Source organism: Ruditapes philippinarum, unplaced genomic scaffold (genome assembly GCF_026571515.1).
Source record: "Ruditapes philippinarum isolate M1 unplaced genomic scaffold, ASM2657151v2 ctg1152_1_1_1_1, whole genome shotgun sequence".
NCBI lineage: Eukaryota > Metazoa > Mollusca > Bivalvia > Venerida > Veneridae > Ruditapes > Ruditapes philippinarum.
In genome coordinates, this window is record NW_026856449.1 from 81,062 (window position 1) to 104,913 (window position 23,852).

A 23,852-nucleotide genomic window follows, 5' to 3' on the forward strand; every position below is an offset into this window, starting at 1 on the left:
GTTTCAAAATTAGTTGTGTTTAATTACAGAATTTGATCTGTAAAATTCAAATTTTATAAAGACCTCTGCAGGTCCATGTTTAATGAGAAACATTTTGCACAGTGGACACTGTTTCTTTATAAATACTAAATTGAGATATAAAATTAGATATTTAAGCCCAAAACTATTTATCTTTAGTACGAGTATTTGTATTTTAAATTTTTTGATAGAGGTGTATTTACTGCTATAAATTGAAAATTGTGTTCTGTTGGATAACATGAATCAAATATATCTACCATAAGGAGTTATTGATGAGTTTTTTATATTTTCATTGTCACATGCCCTTCCATTACAGGTATGGTATTTTAGAAGGTCTTGTAACAAAGTCAGTATTGAGAGATGATATGTCAGTATACAGTGACATTTGATTGTAATTTTCAGGTACCAAGTAGTCCACCACCGCTGGCTGCCCCTATAGCCCGCAGACTGAGTGTAAGTGCCAGCGTGGCTGGAGAGGAGGGACTTATGAGCTGTGTGTTACCGGAAGAACTTCTGGTTGAAATCCTCGCTGAACGCCTACAGGTAAATGTTGAATATGAAAGTTTGATAGCAGCTCTGGTACATGGCTTATAAAATGTATTTCAATTTCATTACCATTATGGGTAAATTTTGTCTCAGACTGGAAAGTAGGGTATTGTAGACAAAGTTTAGTTAAATTTACAATATTTTATCGCAACTATTCAATACATAAATGTTACATGATTAAAATTACATGAATGATACAGAAACAAATATTAAAAGAGAGGTTAAGTGTAAATGGGTCAAGCTACAAGTTACAACAATATAAGCAACAACCCTCCCCACAACATCAATGTTTTAAATAGTTTCATGGTTCATGACACTGATTAAACATTGGCTTGACATCATTCTAAGTATTAAAAAGACATGTTTAATATTAAGTAAAACATGATTTCAAAGGAATGGTGTATCTTGAACTTGAACGGCTGCCTTTACTTGAAAAACAGAACAATTTGATAACACAACATATTTATGCCATATTAGCTGACTTGATGTCACTTATTTTTCAATTAGAATTTAAGAAATATGTAATAATATAGAGTCATAAATTTACAGTTAAATGACTGTCACCGAGGGGTGGTGTTTGATGGGTTGGAGACCCTGTTTGCCCAGAACCAGCACACGGCGGCCTCGGCTGTACTGAAGGCCCTCAACAACCGCAGGTTTATTTACTTTATCTCCCTGAAACTGGACTATAACCATCTGAAAGAACAAGAAAAGAAAGACAAAGAGGAAAAAGGTATGTCTGTTTGTTCGTCTTAAGTTAATATACAGTTTGATATTTAGAGATAGTTTATTTGTTAGTGTTTGGTGGGGCATGTTTTATTAAATTGAGAGAGTAGAAATGATATTTGTAAATAAAGAAAAAGAAAAAAACCTAAATAAAACATTGTTGTTGTTGTTTATTATTAACAGAGCGAATGGATCGTGAGCGTGAGGAAGGCGAGAGAAGAAGATTAGAGGAGATGTCAGAAGAAGAGTATGACGCTCTAACGGAAAAAGAGAAAGCTGAAGTTGACAGAAAACGTCTCGAAATTAAAAAAGAACGGATAAGAAAGTAAGATTATTAACAGATTTTGTTGATACTTTTTTATTAGGTACTATAGTCATGTTTTATTCATGGACTGTCATATATCATGAGTCATTTTCTGTTTATTTGTGGACTGTCATATTTTATTTATGGACAGGCATATTCTATTTTTATAATTTTTGACATAGAATTTTGGGTGTTTTTTTTTTTTTGGTATTAGATGTGATATTATATTTTAGGCTTGTATTATTAATGTAATTATATGTATATCCGTTAATATTGTGAATATAATATTAGGCAGAAATAAGAAACTAGATAGATGTTTATATATATATTGGATGTATCATAGCATTTTATAACTGCATGACCTGGCTTTGTGTTCAGAACGAGAAATAAAGAACAACACCTTGCATGCCAAAGCTTGCAGCATTGTTTACCTGCTTTGCGAATAAAATTATTAGCGTTGAAAATTTTTATGTAGACTAGAAAATATATATTGTTGTTGTGCAAAATAGAAATCTTTTTTTTGGAAAAGGTATTTTATACTTTACCTGTACAAAATATGAATTTATAGCATTTTCTTGAAAATATTTTTAGAAGAGTTGAGAAAGAATTAGAAATGAAAGTAAGGTAAATGTTTATATTGTACCACATCTGTGTACAGTGACTGCTAAAGTTCTTTATGGAATAATCGAAGGGTTTTTTATTTAATAATTTATTGTAATGTATTTTTGATATTGTGTGTAACGATGCATTACTGTTAACAGTGTCAATTTAAGCAGTGCAAACACTGCAGGGATCTCTTTAAAACTGTTCAGAAATACTCCATGGTCAGTCATTAAGACATGTAGGAAATCCTGTTGTGATAATTGTTCAGACAGAAATTCCATGGAAGACCGTAACTCCTAATTTTAGCCAGATAGAAAATTTGAAATGTACCATGGTCAATTAAAAGTATTTTATGGTCAAGTTATATTCAGATTTACATGTATTTTCATGGTCAGTCATATTTCATCCAAATGTTTTTGAAATTTTATGGTCAGTCAGATTTCATCCAGATTTTTCATGAAAAGCCATGGTCAATAAGATTTTCATGGTCAGATTTCATCCAGATGTTCATGAAATTCCATGGTCAGTCAGATTACATCCGGATGTTCATGAAATTCCATGGTCAGTCAGATTTCATGTATGATAGGTAATATATGTTCTAAAGAATAAGCTGGTCAAAAAAGATTCCATGGTTGCTCTTTGAATTTGTATACAGAATTTATATTTATTTGCATTCGAAACTTTCAGAGAAGAGGAGTGAGTATTGGCAGATAGAAAAAAAAAGATTTTTTTTTATTTTAAATTGAAACAATTTATTTAATTTTGTTTTTAATGTGTTAGCTGTTGTTTTTCTTTTAAGTTTGATGTTTCTCCATTTCTTTGAGATAAGTTCAGTTTGAGATTTCATTCCTTATTTTCTTCACTACAAATTAAAGAAAAAAAATGTTTGAATGAAATAGAAAAAACATTTTCTTCTATTTTTTTTCTTTCAAATTATTAAAGCCAATTTTTGTTCAAACTCAAATTTGTTTTTAATTTTGTTAATGTCTGTTAATAACAAAATTGCATTATTGTTTTTTTTTTATTTATTTTTTCTTGTAATTTTTATTTATTTGAATGCAAATAAAAAAGGTGAAATCATTTTGTGTGCAGTTGCTTTAGGAGAGCAACATAGAAAATTACTTTCATTTCAGTAGAAGTAGGTTAGGTCTCTAAATATCTAGTGCAGTAGAATATTATTTTGTATATTAATTTCTTGCAGCCAAAACATGTAAGTAGATGGAAAAATTGTAACATGAATTTTCTTTAAAAAAATATTTTGGTAACAGTTTGTAACGCCTTGGAAAAGAAGAAAATTTAAAAAAAAATCTTAATATTTTGAAAATTTCAAATTTAAACAATTTCAATTAAACAGTTAGATTCAACTTTTTTTTTTCCTATTTATATTTATACACAGCTATGTAAATTCTATTTAATGCAACTATCCTATATAACAAGAAATGTTCAGATGTTTGAGACATATTTGTTATTTAATGTATATGTGAATTTTCTTTTCCCTAGTTTTAAAATGGGCGTACATTTGTTACCAGAATATTTACCTTGTTTTTTTTTGCCTCAGCAACAAAGCTGGGGCACCTGTTGTTACATTGAAGTGCTACTGCCTTATATGGCAAGGCTGACTGATTCAATGTTGAAGTTATCAACCTTAACCTGCTGATTCTCTCAAATGAACTTGACCGGCATCCATTTTTGGAACCGTCCATTATCATATTTTGGATATCAAAATGAAAATTTTAAGTTGATTAGTCAACAGTAGGGCCTTATAGACTGCACAGAATGGAACAGGCTGGCCTGGCTCTATACTGGTGGCAAAAAAGTTATCACTCTTGGTTTCAGCAGGTTAGGGGATAATTTGTGGTAGTGATAATAAATAATTAGGGATCTACCATTATAGAGATAGCGATGGGAGGATGCCTAGCGGGAGGGGGGCAGGAAATGTTTGAGGTTAAAGGTTACTTTGGTTATTTGGCTTTGATTGTCATTGCAGTAAAACGCAGCTAACATTGTGTTAAGCTTTACTAAAATATACTTTGTAACAATTCCTTTAACTTATTTTACTTTTAAATTCTTTGATAGTTTGTTGGAAAACTGGGGCCTGATTTTATATGTGTATGATGTACTAGACTCATATGCCCCCAGACATTAGCAGAATAAAAAGGTCGGAATATTTTTGAGGCAACATGTGCCAAATGTAATCATTTTTACATAATTTATAGAAATTATAACTTTATCAAAGAACATGCTGAACCAATAAAAAAATGGGAACTTAAAATGTTTCTTTATATAATCATTAGGTTTGTGGGGCTAATAATTAATATACCAATGGTGTTAATTGGGACTTGTTTCTCGTAAAGGTTATTTTGAGACTTTAGGACTGATTTATTTCATTTGGAATTATAAGGAGGGTATTGAAATATTATAGACAATCTTTGTACATATTGACCAATGATTATTAGAGCCTGCAATTTATTTTTAGGCAGATTCTCCTCCTGTCCCTCTAGAGTACGTCCCCATGCAGCTCCTTATCACTTCCCTCAAATGGTGCATCCCTAATATATTTATGTTTTGTGTTTGTCCCATTGTAAGCAAGGACTGAAATATGTACCAATATATAAACACAAAGTTTTCATTTCAATGAAACAATTTTTCATTAACTTCGAACGATTAAGAAAAATCTTTATGTTAAATTTTCAGACGTTATGGTTCGGCTACAAGTTATAGACGAAAGTAAATCTTGTGTATTTTTTTCACTGTAGTGCCATAATGCTTGCTTTCTTTAATGATTTTGGCTCAAATAATGAATAGCAAGCTCATTTAATCCTTTAACCTGCTGGAATTGAAATTAATTAACCTTTGTTACCAGTATAGACCTTGGCAAGTCTAAACATTTGTGCAGTCTGACCAGACTCTATACTATTGGAAGATGTTTTTTAGTGTTTTGATACTCATTGATTTTTCTCAATAAATTGGAAAGAGGCCTTAGCCTCTTGATTTTGGGAAAAGTTATCGCTAAATTGCTAATTTAAAAAAAAACAGGTTTAAGATCAGATTTTTTGGAAAATTACATGATTGTGAAGAAAATTTCTCAATTGGGGAGAGGTCTTTTATCAGAGGTTGTTATATAAGCAGGAAAATCACAGATACTGGAATCCCATAATCATGATATGGACTGTTCCAAATTTTTTGTTGAAAGCTGGGATAATTAATGCTCAAATTCAGCAGGCACAAGATTAATACAGTCCCTTAATTTAACCATTTAATTTATGTAACCTGTATGAAAAATCTCATTTTTTCCAAATAATAAACTTTCTAAAGACTTTTGGGGGGATTTATTTTATTTTTATTTTTTTTCGTTTGAGGAAAAAAAGGTTTATGTTTGCATTTAACATTTATAAAAAAAATAAAATAATTTTGTGGGGGCTATTTAAATTTTTTAATGTTTTTAATGTAATTCAATTTTTATCAAAACTCTTACATAGAAATTTTTCCTGTTGTCTAACCATGTTTAGATTTAAAAAAAAAATGTTATTGTATAAGTGTAACACATACTGGACTGAAATATAAAAAGTATGAAAATGCCTGACAAAAATTGGACATTGAAAATATTACAAAGATAAAGGAATATTAATAAATTAATAACATAATCTGCATGGTTCATTTGTTTGTAAAAGTGTTGATAATGATTCAAAATGCTTTTATTTTGGCATGAACACATTAAAACTAATTATAAAATGTAAAAGATTAAATACAAATGTATTTCATATTACACTAGTATCATGTGGCTGAACGTGCATAGTGTGCAACATAAACTTGTGACTGAATAGCACACGAATGTGGCTGAAAACGTAAACAAAATCATGTGGCTGAATGAGCAAGCTTCATAACTCAGTCAAGTAGCTGAACATGAAAACTACATATCACAATCATGTTGCTGAACATAAAGATACAAACTCAATCATGTAGCTGAACATGAAATTTACATTACACAATCATGTTGCTGAACATGAAAGACTCTAACTCAATCATGTTGCTGAACATGAAAAATACATATCACAATCATGTTGCTGAACATGAAAAATACATATCACAATCATGTTGCTGAACATGAAAAATACATATCACAATCATGTTGCTGAACATGAAAAATACATATCACAATCATGTTGCTGAACATGAAAAATACATATCACAATCATGTTGCTGAACATGAAAAATACATATCACAATCATGTTGCTGAACATGAAAGATACATAACACAATCATGTTGCTGAGCATGAAAGACACAAACTCAATCATGTAGCTGAACATGAAAGATACGTTACACAATCATGTTGCTGAACATGAAAGATATATAACTCAATCATGTAGCTGAACATGAAAGATACATTACACAATCATGTAGCTGAACATGAAATATACATTACTCAATCATGTAGCTGAACATGAAAGACACAAACTCAATCATGTAGCTGAACATGAAATATACATTACTCAATCATGTAGCTGAACATGAAAGATACATTACACAATCATGTAGCTGAACATGAAAATACATATCACAATCATGTTGCTGAACATGAAAGACACAAACTCAATCATGTAGCTGAACATAAAAGATACGTAAAACAATCATGTTGCTGAACATGAAAGATACATAACACAATCATGTTGCTGAACATGAAAGATACATTACACAATCATGTTGCTGAACATGAAAGATACATAACTCAATCATGTAGCTGAACTTAAAAGATACATAACACAATCATGTTGCTGAACATGAAAGATACATAACGCAATCATGTGAGTAATACTGGGTATACAACACAATCATGCAGCTGAACATGAACGCTTCATATAACACAATTTACTGGCTGAACTTGAATGCTACATAACACGATCATCATGTGGCTGAACATGAATGCTTCATAACATAAACATGAACTTAAAAGCTTCATAACACAATCATGTGGCTATTCAACACAATTATGCAACTGAACATGAAGATCATATAACACAATCATGTTACTATACAACACAACCATACAGCTCAATGTGAAAGCTACATAACACAATCATAATGAATGAGCATGAAAGCTTCATAACACAACCTTTGTGGCTGAATAGCTACATAACACAATCATGTGAATGAGTTTGAAAGCTGCATATTACACAATAATATGGCTTCATAACCCAATCATGTAGTTCACATCCTTGGCACTGTTATTTTTTTCGTTGACAATTATATAAGTGTCATCATATTGAATTCCATTTATCTTTTACTGCCATTCTAATGATTTATTAGGAGAAGCTGACAGTTGTAGTACTGGTTAAAGTATTAAGGTGTTTGATATAAAGTATTAAATTTTAAGGATCAATCTTTATATTGTTTTATGTGTGAACTTGTTGCAATTTTAATGATGTTGGAGTGAAATTTTAATAATTTGGCAGATTAAAAACATCGGCTCATTTTTTTGAATGACCTGAAATGTGCTTGCTTTCAATGTTTGGCTGTCTTTGCGTCATCTGATTGTATATGTATAATACTGTATTTGATACTACGGAACTCGGCTAATGTGGGATTTTCCCATCTAATCCAGGGGTACAAACAAATTTTTACAGTTACAACTTGATATAAATATTGATAATAATTGAAACGCGTTGTTTACTGTATTGTGAGCGAAGCTCTAACAGTAAAAGTTTGTTTGTACCCCAGGATAAGATGGAGAAAATCCACATTTCCAGTGTTCCTGATAACATCTTTTGATATTTGATGCCAATGTCTAATAATGGTAAAGTTTATGTCACTATATATGTTGATGTATTTATGAAAACTGAATATGTATTTAACTATAAAATTGACATTATGTTTAAAGGATCTCCACTGAGTTTGTTTTTTTACATGAAGGGACTAGAAGTATTTTTCCAAGATTTATGTACAATTTGATTAACCATAATTCTGAACCAGAAACTTGTGTGCAAATCCTCAACCCATTTTTCCAGAATAATCATTTCTTATTGTGCAAAATGGCCAAGAAATCACTCAAATCGGTCTAAGATTTGCACTATTTTTGATTTTCAATTGAATAATTAGTTTATTTTTTTATAATCTTTTGTAGATTTTTCAATTTCAAGTGCTACACTTGATCTATGTAAAAAAAATATCAAATTTCATATTTTTCGGCTTTTTAACCTCAGTGGAGCTTCTTTAATATTCAGAATATTTTATTGTGGATATGGATTTTTATATTAACATAACATATTATTTCATTTTATCTAATCTAGAAAGTGAAATATTGGATTTATTTTATCACAGAGATATATTGTATATCAGTCACTGATGATTTTTCATTGTACATTGTATATGATCTTATATATTTATTCCTTCATTATTCAATATCAGCACTTAATTGTATGATACATATAATATTATATAATATAAATGTGTGTTATGTACATGAAAGTGTAAAAATTGTTACTTACTAGAAAAGTAACATGGATTTTCTCTTGATTTCATTTCTTATTAATTGGCAAGTGAAAATATTTCATATTTCACACATCCTAGTGAGGTACATGTATATTCCATCATATTTTTCAATACATCAAAATGTTGTGGGATTGGGTTTTTTTGTTTTTTTTTCTGTTTTTTTTTTGTCAACAAGCTACAAAGACTGACGGCTGGTCTCCAAGGAAACTTGGGTCAAAATTGTACATTAGTATTGACTTTTAGATTGAAATTTTTACCAATTTAAAATATGTGAAATTTATAACACTAAAGATTGAAGATGATTTAAAGTATTGAAACACCATCTTAAATTGACCGACTATATTATTTCATCAACAGTTGCTAACATTTTATATTATTAGTTATAAAGATTGTTGACAGGTTATATGGCCCTATATAAATGGCTATTTGTAAATACATGTATAGCAGCTTGGGTTATATTGCAAACAGTCATTTATATACGGCCATATAACCTGTCAACAATCTTTATAACGAATTTATAATACAGCAAGCAAAATTTTTTAAAGAAAAAAGTAAGGTTTCTTCATGAATCAACAGCAGCCGTGTATATAAAACTATATAAATGTCATGATTATCCAATGAAAACCAATGTTACAAATGTGCAGTATTATAAGAAGCATTATAAAGAATTTTTCAACAGGTTATATGGCAGTAAAATTGGTTATATAAAGTTTATATATTGTTATCAAATATTTTATCAGTCCTTTCTTATTAAAAAAAAAGAACTCTAAGACTTATTTCTTCATAAGTGAGAAATTAATTTTGAAGAAAAAAGCTTTTTGATGTGTTTAACTTCTCTATATCGTTTAAAATGAGCATTCCGATTTCAATCCTCCGTCCAAATTCCCATTTTTGTCACTTGAAGATGATCCCTTGTATTTTCCATATAAGAATGGAACACTGCCAGTTTGAGAGGTTATCATATTGGTTTAACAAATACACTACAAAACACGTTTTTTGTTGAAATATATATCACCTTTTACTGTCAAGTTTTGATGTAAGTTTTATTTCACAGTCATTACCATTTTATATGTATAATTATTTGATTTCGTTGTTATTTTTAAATTTATTTATTAGTTTTAAAGGGGGCAAAAAGTGCTGTATCGCACTGAAGCCATATTTATACCCCCAAAAACGAAGTTTGGGGGGGTATATAGGAGTCACTCGGTGGTCGGTCGGTCGGTTGGTCGGTCGGGCGGTCGGTCGGTCGGTCCAGACGTCCGTTGCATTTCTTGTCCGGAGCATAACTTGAAAACTAATTGTTGGAATTCAATATAACTACATACAATGGTCAAGCACATTAAGAGGAAGTGCAGTGCACAAGAACCATAACTCTATCTTGACTAATTACAAAGTTATTGCCCTTTGTTACTTTTCCTTGTCCGGGACATAACTTGAAAACTACTGGTTGGAATTCAAAACAACTTCATACAATTGTCAAACACAATAAGGGGAAGTGCAGTGCACAAGAACCATAACTCTATCTAAAGTAATTACAGAGTTATTGCCCTTTGATGCTTTTCCATTGCTTTCTTTTTTGTCCGTTGAATTTTCCTTGTCCGGAGCATAACTTGAAGACTAATTGTTGGAATTCAATATAACTACATACAATGGTCAAGCACATTGAGAGGAAGTGCAGTGCGTAAGAAACATAACTCTATCTTGACTAATTATAGAGTTATTGCCCTTTGTTACTTTTCCTTGTCCGTGGCATAACTTGAAAACTACTGGTTGGAATTCAAAACAACTTCATACAATTGTTAAACACAATAAGGGGAAGTGCAGTGCACAAGAACCATAACTCTATCCAAAGTAATTACAGAGTTATTGCCCTTTGTTGCTTTTCCATTGCCTTCTTTTTTTGTCCGGACCATAACTTGAAGACTAATGGTTGGAATTCAATATAACTACATACAATGGTCAAGCACATTGAGAGGAAGTGCAGTGCATAAGAACCATAACTCTATCTAAAGTAATTACAGAGTTACTGCCCTTTGTTACTTTTCCTTGTCCACAGCATGACTTGAAAACTACTGGTTGGAATTCAAAACAACTTCATACAATGGTCAAGCACAATAAGGGGAAGTGCAGTGCACAAGAACCATAACTCCATCTTGACTAATTACAGAGTTATTGCCCTTTGTTACTTTTCCTTGTCCAGAGCATAACTTGAAAACTACTGTTTGGAATTCAGTACAACTTCATACAGTTGTCAAGGACATTAAAAGGAAGTGCAGTGCACAAGAGCCATAACTCCATTTTGACAAAATACAGAGTTACTGCCCTTTGATACTTTTCCTTGTCCGGAGCATAACTTAAAACGTACTGGTTGGAATTCAAAACAACTTCATACAATGGTCAAGCACAATAAGAGGAAGTGCAGTGCACAAGAACTATAACTCTATCTTCAGTATTTATAGAGTTATTGCCCTTTGTTCTTTTTCTTTGTCTTTCTGGACTTATTACAGAGTAATTCAATTAAACTTCATCAATGGCCAACCAAATTCAAAGGAAATGCAACATATATGAACAACAATTATCTTTAATTGCCCACAACCATAACTCTATGTTTCAATTCTTTTACAAGGTATTCTGTTACTAGTAACATCCTCATTTCCGAAGCAGACTTGTGGGGGTATTAATCACATTTAGTGATAGTTCTAGTTTCAGGAAGAAGTATTTTACAGTGACTGTCAGTGTTATAATTTTTGCTATGGCGGAATTTTAAAAAAAAACATATTATCTAAATTTATCACTAGTTTAATTTGGATAATATCTTTCTGTTTATATATACAAATATATATATAGGCATATAAATCTGTAGAAGTGGGTAGATAATTACCTTTGATGTATATCATTTAATTATTATTCATTCTGTAAAGGTGGGAAGATCCTTTGTTTTGGCACTTTATTATATCTGGGCAGACTAAAAGTACCAAAACAGAAAGAAATCTGCCCAGATTTACAAACTGATTTTTCTTTTTTGTTGTGTGTGTTTTTTTTTGAAGTAAATGTATTTCTTTCTTGATATATCTCGGCATGTTTCTTTTACCATTATATATTTACAACAGATATTTTCTTGGAGATCAGCCTATACCAGTACATGTATAGTTGACTGTTATTTTTCATGTCCTCTACATTGCCTATGTTTATATTAAGTTATTCACAGGTAAATATTTTGTTTGTTTTCAGAGAGAAAGAAGCCAAGGAAGAAGAAGAAAGAATAAGGAGAGAAAGAGAGGAAGAGGAACAAAGAATAAGGGAGGAAGAAAGGTATGTTTCAAATCGGGTTTTTAACACAGTTTTTCCATGTCACTTAATAGTGATAGCATAGGATTTGTAATGTGTGGAGGTGGGGTGGCACTGGTTCCATTTTTGGGTAAGGGGAAATTCCTGCATTACAATTGATCCAGGAGTCATTGAGTCTCAATAGCTAGAAGTAATGTGGATCAAGTTGTTTGTCACTTGTGGAGAAACTGGTAATTACAGGTTATGCAAGGAAACAGAATAGGTGGACTGATGGCAGAAATATGACAAAAAATGTTTTTTTAAAATCAGTATAAAAACAGCAAAACAATGAAGCATAAAACAACCTGTCCCTGATACACATAATGCTTATTTTTCTATTAACTTTAGAAAGTGTTTCAATATGTTAACCTATTATCAAGTGAATAAATAACATATGTTAGCAGAAGAAACCTATATTCCACAAAAATTACCTCAATTGGGACAAAATGTATAAAAGTAGCCAAAATTTATAAGCGGTGAGGGTAGAGATATGGAAATAAAAACATAACAAATTGCATCCTGTTTTGTCTAAAACTTGTTAATTGTTCAATGGATTTATATATTTCTGCACTTATTTGTACATTATTCAAAAGCTTGATTTTCTAATCTTAAACCTTGTAAAATCTTCCTGGAAAGCTTGACATCTCATGAGAGAATTCCAAGTTTCTGGGATTTGTACCCACAAATTTTCTCTACATCTAATGGCCTGGGGCATTTTGCTTATACCACTTCCATGTATTTCTTTATTATTCACTGAACTGTTCATTTATTCCTTATTTAAGACTAGTGTTATTATTATTGTAAATATTTTAGAAAAGGAAAGAAGGGCAAGAAAGCTGCTAAGGATGTCAAGGATGATGTAGGTAAAGATGGTAAGAAAAGTCAGGCGGCAGGAAAGGGCGTGTCAGCTAGTCAGGAGAAGGTGAAGATTGGAGGAAAACACGACGTTGACCATACTGTTAGTAAGACAGGATCAAACACTGAACGACCTGAGTCACATCAGACCGAGAAAAGTGATAGCCAGACCACTGGAGAAGCCGACAAGTAAATAAATACAAATTTTTCATACTAAAACACTTCAGCTTTTTTATCATGGTTCTTTCTTTTAGAATAGTAGTGTTGCATAACCAGATAAGTGGCCGTCTAACTGAGAACATAACTAAGTAAGGGTTTGATGCAATATAGTTTTTAATTTCTTCTTTGTCCTATATGAATAACAACTATTTCATACCAAGTCCCTAAAAGAAGAACGAAAGGTGTCATTCTGTTTCTTTAGAATAAGATGCCATGACATTCTTCAACTTCGATAGTAAATAACAAAAGAAATGGCCGATTGATAACTTCTTGAAAAATATTAACAGCACACCAAAAATCAAATCATTTGTGAGGCATAATGGGCCTTTAACTATAAAAATGCAAAGCTTGATATCATTCTGTTTTATTTTTGTGGAATTAAAAGTTGTTAAAAACTATAATAAAAAGTACATGAAGTATGGATGTATGTATATTTCCAGGAAAGGTAAAAAAGGCAAGGACAACAAAGAGAAAGTGAAAGGAGAGAAGGGGAAAGATGAAGCTGTTACGGCTGAAGAAGTACCAAGAGATCCAATTAAAGAGGCAGAAATTCTACTGATGCAGAGGTAAGAATTGAGACCAATTATCTTTAAGAAATATTTTTGTATATACATGTCTATATATGTTTTTTTGTAATCAAAAGGTTTTTTACTGGTTACTTCTTTTCTAAGTGGACAAAGTGATTTTAGTAATAATTTTGTACATGACATTATTTTTAGTAATGAACATGTTGTTTCCTTTTAAGGTGTCATCTCATTAAAAGCTCTTTCAGAAAAAAAGAATTAAATGAATATTTGCTTAAGCAATATTGTATGTGTTTTTCTTTTAGTTACAGGTAAATATTACATTTTAAGAATTTATTCTGAGCTATTACTTTTGTAATCAAGCAAATGGCTGTTGTACAGATACACTTGATTTATTATGAAATGGTTTTTCTTTTTAGATTCAGAACATTTGAAGTCAGTCAGAAAGAAATTGCTGAGCTTGTGGAATATTGGGACCGCCTTACATTAAATTTGAAACGTCCCCGCACACCGTCTGAGAGATCAGACGAAGATGGACAGCATCAGCATCCACCCTCAGGCAAGAAAGGAAAAGGCAAAGGTGAGACTTGAACCTGGGTCCTTTGATCATAAATTTCAAATATTAGGCTTGCATGATTTATTATTTATATACATGTATTTATACATATATAACATATATAAGCTCATTTGTGTTAAATTTTCTGCATGTATTTATAATTAACATACTAATCTTTGTTAATCTTCCAGCAGTTTACTAACAAAATATCATTTTATCATGTTGAACTTTGTCTTGTTGAATTTTGGTGTTTTGTTTATGGGGTAGGTCTATAAATATTTACTTTAGTGTTTCATGCATCCACATACATGTTTAATGTTGGATAACTTGTAAATTGAATATATTTATTTCTTGTTATTCAACTTTTAAGTTTAAACTGACATGTCCCTTACTAAAGATGTAAAATAAATCGAAATTTAGTTAATATATGAACTGAATTTTTTGCTTTGTTTTGTAATATTTTGATTTATGTATAAACTAGATTTTTATCCCTACATGCATATACATATCTGTGTAATCACTGTCAGTACACAATTAGCATATTACACATATGTGTAATGTATTATAAGGATTATTAGGGAATACTTGAGCAATTTTTAGTTTAACTTTTTGTTTTGTTTTTTTCACTTGGTTGCTCTGATATGCATAAATATATCAAACTTTTACTTTATGTATATCACGTATGTAACAGACGTTAACTCGGAAGCTCTACGGGATAAAGTTAATCGTAGTATATTCCCTACAACCCATTCTTATGGTAAATAGATCTTTAACTTTTAACTTTCCTCGCCAGAATCTTTATAACAATAGTTATTTCCTCATGTGTTGTCTTGTTATAAAAGTCGTAAATATTTTATGATATTACACTTTTAAATTTACTTGTACACCTGAGACTTTTCTTTTTTAACCTTTTATAGATGTTCTTTTTTTCTATAATAATAAAATTTCCCTACATAAGTCAAATTATTCAATCAGAGAGTGAATTTGTGCTTTGCATTTTTGTTTTGCTTCATTGCTGCAGATTTATCTTGAATTTTCTTACATTTATTATTGTTATATATCTGACTATAAGTTCTGATTCTCTTCTGTTACAGCATTCTTTATTTTTTTCATTACTGTAACTTTCTGTTCTTCATTTTTATTCTTTTTCAAGCAGTCATGTGGACAACAGAATAACTTTTAATTGTGAAATATGTAAATAAATTATTAGGATGGACTTTGGCTGAATGGTTAATTTGTCGTTTGTCGCCAACTTCAAATCACTCCCCCCACCCCCCTTTAGTACCACAATTTGTGGATTCTTTCATGTGAAGAAACTTTTACTGAAAATCAGTGGTTCTACTCAGGTGCCCGCTTATGCCTGGAATAATGCATGAAGGGTCATCTGAGGTCTTCCTCGACCAGTAAATGTGGAAAATGATTACATGACCTTTATAGTGTCAGTGTGATTCAACATCCAACAAAATAAGCTAATTTATTATTAACTTGGTTGTATCTATGCACCAGAAGATTCGGAACAAGGTAAATGAAATGTTATGCATTGTGAGTAACATGTTTTAAACGATGTCACCTGAAACAGACTGAACCTTAACACTTTACATTCATTGTTACATTTTCTCAAATGTTGTTGGGTACATATTATTATCAATATGAAGTGTTGTCTGTAATGATTTTATATCAATGTGGGTAATTATATTAAACAATTGTTCGGTTAAGTAATGGCACAATAATATTGTGGGTAAAAAGAAATTATTGTGACAAATAGAACTTCATTTGTTGGTTTATTTAATTATATCAGTATCTCAACATATATCAAATAAAGTTGTAATAACTTGTAAAACTTGTATATGAAAAAGCTAAAATTTTGCAGCTAACATTAGTTTGATCTGCAGGATATGCAAGTCCCTATGGTCTCTTGAATGGACCTTTCCTGTTTTTAGCAGTGGAAAAATTTCCCAATGTTAGGTCAGTTGCTCATAAACATTGTAACAAACAAAACCATATTGTCACCTTAGTGCAGTAATGGGTAAACTCCTTATATAATTTAATAGAAGTTAAACCGTTCATTAAGGTGATAATTTGTTCCTTTATGTTCTGGGTAAACCAGCTCAACCAATGGCCATGATTGTACTATCATGTTCTGGGTAAATCAGCTCAACCAATGGCCATGATTGTACTATCATGTTCTGGGTAAACCAGCTCAACCAATGGCCATGATTGTACTATCATGTTCTGGGTAAACCAGCTCAACCAATGGCCATGATTGTACTATCATGTTCTGGGTAAATCAGCTCAACCAATGGCCATGATTGTGTTCTGGGTAAAGCAGCTCAACCAATGGCCATGATTGTACTATCACAGTGTGGGAGTTGAATAGCCAGTCAACCAATTTGGGATCAAAATCCAAAAAACGGAAAGGTCAACTATGTTTGGGGAAAACCCTGTAAAACCAAAACCAAGGGGATTTTTTGTGGCAATTGGGATAGCGGGGTAGAAAATGCATTTTAAAATGTAAAAATGGAAAGGTCAAACTGGCATTTTTGTCCGAAACTTTATTTTGTGATATAAACATTTACTCATTTCTCCTTTATTTTCTTTACAGACCATCATGCTACTTTTGATAATGATAAAGTTCTTCTTGCTATTCCTGAATCTGCTGGTATTCTTTCTTTTCTTTTCTTTTCTTTTCCTTTCTTTCTTTCCTCCAATGTTTCGAAGGGATAGACCCCTCTTTATCAAGATGTTTCTGTTTAGTTTTATGAATCACATTTTTATCTTCTTATTTTACACTATGTTTCTTTCTATTCCTTTTGTGTTTTCTTCTTTTCTATCATTCCATTTTAAAAACTTTATTTTTCAATGTGATTTCTTTTTTATTTTAATAGAATGCTGTCATTAAATGTAATTCTGACAGGAATTTTTGCAAGTGTCTTAAACTTTGTCATATTTACTGTTAGTTAAAAAAGAAACAGGAGTGCATTTTTAATGCTTTAAGTTATTGCTTTACTTCTAACAAAGACAGAAATTTTGTTTCTTCTCAGTGTTTCAAATCATAAGTCAGCTTTTTGTTTGATTTTATGTACTTAGAAATTGTTTTCTCTTTAGAAGAATTGTTTAGTTTTTGGTAAATATAAATATAAAATTATCATGCATGTGTTTATGTGTAACTATACAGCATATAATATGTTGTGTTGTATTTATATGTACATATATAATGTGTATATAAATGTGTTTGACACTGTAGAGGATTTGTCCACAAGTTCAATGGGTCAGAGACGGAGACACTCCGAGCATGGTAATTGTGAAATTCTTGTAACAATAACAAAACTGAAAATTACTTTTTTGAGCATGATTTTTCCTTTTAACATCTTAAATATTTTTCAGCAGTAAATTTCCATGTTAATATACACAGAAAATATTGTGATTCTCTTATATGCATTATAGTAGATCTATAAAAAAATTGTTTGATTAAATTTTCAAATACAAAATATTTTCATATCATTATTACATGTTTATTCATACTCGTATTATTGTATTTTTATTTGTTTAAATTCCTGTTCTATAGTTTTTGTGTGCTCAAAAAAGTTTTAAATTTCAAATCTTATAGGAACCACTGGTTCTCTGGTAATAAAAACTTAACTTTGAAAACCAGTCCTAATGCCGGCCACTCATTGGTCAGTTTAAAAAAATACTATTTGAAATAAACCAATCAGATGCAAGTGTAAGGTGACTGGTCTTCAAACTTATTTTTCATTATATCAGAATCAGTATAACATTGATGGTTCCATTCTGAAAGACATTGGGCATAGTTTTGTGAAGGGAATAGAGTCATGCATGGCTTTTTTATGTGTATAACAATCAGAAATATTGTAGGCTTTTTCTCTTCTGCTTTTATTTCAAAGCTTGATTTAGGAAAAGAAAGAAATTTATTGTAGATATTCTTCTTGTTACATTTTGATTACTTAAACATTTAGATCATATTCATATTTCTGTACTCATTTGAAATACTTATTTCATATTTCTTTCATTTAAAAACACATGTACTTTTAACAGTTTTTCATCATGTCATTTTCATCTATATTCTTTTTTTGCACCCTTTTCTGTTTCTTTTCTTCCCTTGAATTATTAATATAACATTGAATGTTTATTTGTAGAAAGTACTGTACAAAAACGAATTTCTTCTGGTGCTAGAAGGATAATGGTCTCAAGTCTACCCGGTATCTTTCTTTCTTTCTTTCTTTCTTTCTTTCTTTCTTTCCTATAAATTTTCATCACCCCATCCATACTTCTGTACTTTGATTTTACATTAGGCAGGGATTCACTATAAATATCATCATAGATAGAGTTAAAGAACATGTTACATTATGTAAATAACAGGGCTGCACGTAATTGTTTATTATTTTTATGACTATTCATTTCCCATGTAAACCCCTTTTTATTTCTTTTTAATTTTTTTTTATCTTTTTTATATTTTTTTCCCCATTTTGTATAAAAAATTGTTTTTTTTTTCCCCCCCCTTTAAACCAAAATAAAAAACCCCATTTTGCAAAAAACCAAAAATTTCAAAAATTTTTTCCCTGGGTTTAAAAAAATGTTACAGATTTTACAAAAATTTTGAACTATATTTCATGTTTTTCATAAAAAAAAAATTTTTCTTTTCCAGTGAAAAATTTTTCCTGTTGAAAAAATATTTTTTGGTTTTCTTATTTTAAAATTTATTTAAAGGGGAAAAAAAACCCAAATCATTTCACCCCTTTTTAAATTCATCCCAATTTTTTTCGGGCTAAAACCCCCATCTCAGAGTTTCGGGGTAAAAGGTGGTGAAGTGACCATTTAAATTAGAAATTTTTCCAAAGGAAGACAAAAGAATTGACAATATTTTTAAAAATTCCCATTTTTCCCAAAATACAAGATCTAATAAAATGCTAGCAAACAGATATCTGACTATATGTTTATAATGTTAGAAAATGATAAAAAAAAAATCCAATTTTTAGATATCAATCATTTATTTGAAACATTTTTTATTTTAGCTCCATTGTGATGTGTGGTAAAGTTTGTAGCTTATTTAAACCACTGTAAAGTCTTTTTCCTAGAACTTAAACCAGTACTGGTGTCATATATGAAATCATGGTCCTGATCTTAACAAGGCTTGAACTTACGTTTCTTAGTTTGAGTGGCGGACACCTTAACCACTAGACTACCACTTCCTTCATGAGATGGTGTGAGACCTTGTGCTGGCTGATCTTTGTGGCTACACAGGTCACATCAGTAAAATAAGTTGTTGCCTCCGGCAGATTGAAGGTCAAACAGGCTTCTTTACAGCAAAACTTTAGCATAAGATAGAAGATGATGGTAAGCCTGGTTCTGTACTGATGTAAATGGAGATCTGATTTTTGCTACAAGTTTTCACAGTGTTTAGTAATTACCTGAATAGTATATAGTCCAGGTGTTATATGTTGTTATTTTGTTATTTCAGACAAGCATGATAAAGAAAAGGCTGAGAAGGAAAGGCAGAGGCAAATAGAAAAGGAAAATGCCGAGAGACTAGCAAGAGAGGTAATTCTATATTGATATATATTTTTGTCATTGCCAAGAGAGGTAACTCTATGTTTCTGTCATTACCAAGAGAGGTAACTCACTATTTTAGTCATTACCATGAGAGGTAACTCTATATTTTTGTTGTCATATCCAACAGATATAACTCTAATATTTTTGTCCATTCTGAGGAAAAGGTAACTATAAATTTTTGGTCATTTCCAAAAGGGAAAGGGAACTCTTTTTTCTTTTTCATTTTCAAAGACAGGTAAAATTTTTCCCATTCACAGGGTTTTTTGGGGGGCCCCAAAAAAAGGGGTAAATCATTGGATTTTCCTATAATTTTAGAGAATTTAAAAAATTTTTACATCCCGCTTTGTGAGTTTTAAAAAATTTGAGATTTTGGGAAATTGGGTTTTAGTGATTAAATTCCCAGAAATTTTTTACCTTTTTATAAAGCTTCTGTTTTGCTCAAATTTCCAAAAGCAGTTAATTTTATATATAAATTTAGGGGGGGAAGTTGGGCAATTGCTTGTGGTAGGGGAATTTAAAAGGGTTGTAAAATTTTATTAGTGAAAAATTTTTAAACCCTTTTAAAACCATAAGAACTAGTTCAGGGGTAAATGTATTCTAAAAAAAATAGTATTTAGAAATTATGAAAACAACATAAACTGAGAAAATCAGGATATAAATATACTTGTTTAATTTGTATTTTGCTGTAATATGAAATCATATTGGTACCATAAAATATAAAACAAACATTCTGACTGTTGAATATATATGTTGTAGGCGGCAGAAGCAGCTAAGGCGGCAGCGGCGGCTCAAGCCGAGGGCGAGGACGGTGAGACTGTAGACGGTTCCCAGGAGAAGGAAGAAGATGTGATCGGGGTACCACATATTGTCATTGATGTACATGAGAGATCTTCTACACCAAGTCAGAAAGTGTTAAATTCTGGCAGGCTGCCAACAGTAGAAGAGGTAGTGTTATTGTCACTAAAATAATGAAACATTTGTATTAATACCAGTATCTTAAATATCCATATAATCAAGAAATTTCTTCATTTCATTGAGAAATGAATTGAATAACATAGCACTCATGAATTTTATTTTTTTAGTCATTGCCCTTTACAGAGGAACCTTGGTATCACATGCGATGTTCTTGTTAAAAACAATTATTCAATAAAAGAACAAAATAAAATCTTAAAACCTCTTAAAAATGTTACAGAATTTTTAAAAGAAAAATTTTTGAAGCAGATTTTAAGTGAACTTTTCATAATAACATTTCTTATCCAAACAAACACCTTATTGCTGTTTACAGGTTCTTGATGGTTTGGGTCTTGGACCGAGAGGACCACCTATACCACCTCCAGCTAATTTCAGTGTAGTACCGTACCCAGTGAAGCGTCGTGCCCCGGGTGTGTCTGAGTTTGGAGGAAGATATCTCTTCATTGCCTCGTCACCAGATGATCCGTAAGTTATCATGTTGCTCTACATGGTGTCCAATTTATTTTTTAGCTCGACTGTTCAAAGAATATAGAGAGCTATCATAGTTCCCTGAGCATCAATTTCGGCGTAACCACTTAAGTTAAAGTTTGCGTAACCACCTCAAATATTTTCAAAGTCCATTGATATATGGCTTTGAAACTTTGCACACTTGTTCACCATCATGCCCTCAACCAGTACACAGGAGGAGGTGACTGTATCAAGTAATGCCTCATTATTATCAAGCACTGAGAATAGTCAAGCATGCTGCCCTACTGACAGCTCTTGTTTGTTGTTACATGTTTATAGGTCTCACACAAATAGCACATATTATAACTTTTATAATGATATGATAAAACTTCTGTTTTATAACTCTTTTTTCCAGTTTATCCTTTATCTTTCTTCATTTATTTTTGTAGGGTTTTGTTAATAAGTGTAGTGTTATAATTTTTAAACATTAATTTTCTTCTTTTATAAGAAATATTGGAGTCATTGAGACAAAGGAGTCTGAACAAGAAGAAGAAAAGTCAGTGACCCCTGACAAGGGCAAGGACGACCATCCAACCCCAACGAAAGGTAAAGGCGGGAAAGACAAGAAAGATGACTCAAAGAAAGACACAGGAAAAGATAAGGAGAGAAAGAAAAGTGCCGAGAGGAAAACAACTTCGAAAGGCTCTCGTAGAAATTCTGTCGTACCACCTTCCCCGCCTCCTGGCCATGCTACACCCATCTCTGATGGTGATGCTTTAAGGTATGGCGTTTTATATTTTTAATTTTAAATTTTTATTTCTAACATAAGGGCTTCGGTTATTTAAAATTTGGAGTGCTTTTTGTAAGGTTTCATGAATCAATTATTCAAAGGCTTGAGCTTTATTATTATCATTTTGTTGATATTATAAGCACTTACTAAAAATGGAGTTTTGCTTATTCATAATTTGCAATTTTGTTTTGATAGAGGTATAATTTTGTGTGATCTTGTGGTTAAGTTGATTGACTAAAATAAATTTAAATGTGTATTGTTTTATTGCACTGATAAATTTAGAAATTATTGGTAATAAATGTTTTCATTACTAGATTTCAAGTTTATTATAAAGATTAATTGATTTTATTTGAGATGAAACAATTAATTTTTTTAAAAGAAAAATCAAAAACACATCTAGAATTTACTTCCCTTTATTACATGCCAGCTGTTTCCTACAAATATAAAACACCCACAATATTTCAATATGCATGCTCTTATTTGACCTTATTATAACCTTGACCTTTAAGTTTAGAGTAATGACCTTGACCTAGTTAGTATTGCATGTCAAAACTAGATCATCCAATGTAGTCAGAGTGTATCATAGTTGCACGTACCTGTTTTATATAAATATATTTAGCATTTATTTAATATATTGACTGATTCTTATTCCATTTGAGTTGAACTAATTAAAAAAATTTGAACTTTAAACTCTAAAACATGATTTTATAGGCCTCTATGGCTGAGTGGATCAGGTTGCTGATTCTGTATTGATCACGATTGCAACTGGTGCCATTTTTGATTTAAATCCTGTTTAGGACTTGGTTTAAATCCTGTTTAATTCTTTAAATTGTGGAAACGTTTTACTGTCAGTCTTTCAAACTGCTTATGCTCTAATGTCTGAAACAAACTCATTGTACTGATTGACCTACTAGAACTTGTACTGAATCAGGGTACTTTGAAACATAACATGATAAAAAAAAATACTGACAATTAACTGTGATCTTAATAAAATTGTCAACCTGCAAGCAGACAGGTGGTAATTGTTTGATCCATTTAATAAAACCAGTTTATTTGAACAAGAGCAATAGTATTTGAGAAAAAAAGGTAGAATTACGAAAAAACAAGAATTGATATGTACTACTAGGTAATAGTATTAGGAATTTGACAGTAGTTGTTTGCACTAACAAAACATTTTAGTAGAATCATGTTTTGTATTTTGGACGTGTGTTTGAAATGTTTTTGGATTTTGATGTGATTTACAGCACGGCGGGTGATCTGTCATCTCTAACCGACAATAAAACACCGAAGTAAGTACACAGTTACAGGGTGTGATCAAAAGTCATTCTATCTACAGTTATATGCCATCAACCTATTTCTCAAAGGGTTTTTATTTTTTCGTTCTTTTTTTATTTCTCAGGGTTTTTTTTTATTTATTTATTTCTTCTTACAGAGGAGATTTTTCTGTACTCTGATAAAAAATCCTAAGTTAAGAGTGGGGACTGTCAAACTATGAATGTGTCATGTCAGTTTTACTTGATGACCATAAATGATGTGTGAAATGACTATAAATGTTGTGAGAAAGATTCTTCAGTATTTGCAACTGCCTGTAATCTTCCCCTAGCTAATAGTATGAAATTGCCTCAGGATTTATTGGTCAGATTTACACAGTCACTGCATGATGCTGAAATCACTTTTGTTTTTGTGATTTTAATTCCTTAAAATGTATGTAATTAGTAAGCTGATGCAAAGTCGTTTTCAGCAAAAATTAACAGGATTTTAGGACAGATTGTTCTGTCTGTGTCCCTGTTAACTGTTGCAATAATACACAAAGGGGAATATCTTTTTGCATCTCTCCATTAGTAATACTGTTAAATGGCCATGAGACCTTTAACAGTGTCTTTGTGACTTAAATGCACAACCAAACTCT

At 31.1% G+C, this 23,852-nt stretch overlaps 1 protein-coding gene across 16 annotated transcripts in view; it reads left to right on the forward strand.

Moving 5' to 3' along the window:
- LOC132746563 (hydrocephalus-inducing protein homolog) overlaps nt 1-23,852 on the forward strand; it is a 79,086-nt gene that overhangs the window by 21,500 nt on the left and 33,734 nt on the right. For 10 of the 16 annotated variants that reach the window (XM_060735746.1, XM_060735757.1, XM_060735761.1 and 7 more), the window contains 15 exons: nt 421-561; nt 1,114-1,297; nt 1,474-1,615; nt 4,892-4,924; nt 11,917-11,997; nt 12,826-13,056; nt 13,527-13,652; nt 14,030-14,190; nt 16,769-16,825; nt 17,411-17,461; nt 19,643-19,722; nt 20,491-20,679; nt 21,020-21,171; nt 21,662-21,934; nt 23,188-23,232. In XM_060735746.1, the coding sequence (XP_060591729.1) occupies nt 421-561; nt 1,114-1,297; nt 1,474-1,615; nt 4,892-4,924; nt 11,917-11,997; nt 12,826-13,056; nt 13,527-13,652; nt 14,030-14,190; nt 16,769-16,825; nt 17,411-17,461; nt 19,643-19,722; nt 20,491-20,679; nt 21,020-21,171; nt 21,662-21,934; nt 23,188-23,232 (1,946 nt within the window). The remainder of the gene's footprint in view (nt 1-420; nt 562-1,113; nt 1,298-1,473; nt 1,616-4,891; nt 4,925-11,916; nt 11,998-12,825; nt 13,057-13,526; nt 13,653-14,029; nt 14,191-16,768; nt 16,826-17,410; nt 17,462-19,642; nt 19,723-20,490; nt 20,680-21,019; nt 21,172-21,661; nt 21,935-23,187; nt 23,233-23,852) is intronic. The other 6 variants (XM_060735758.1, XM_060735762.1, XM_060735751.1 and 3 more) reach the window with 5 other exon arrangements.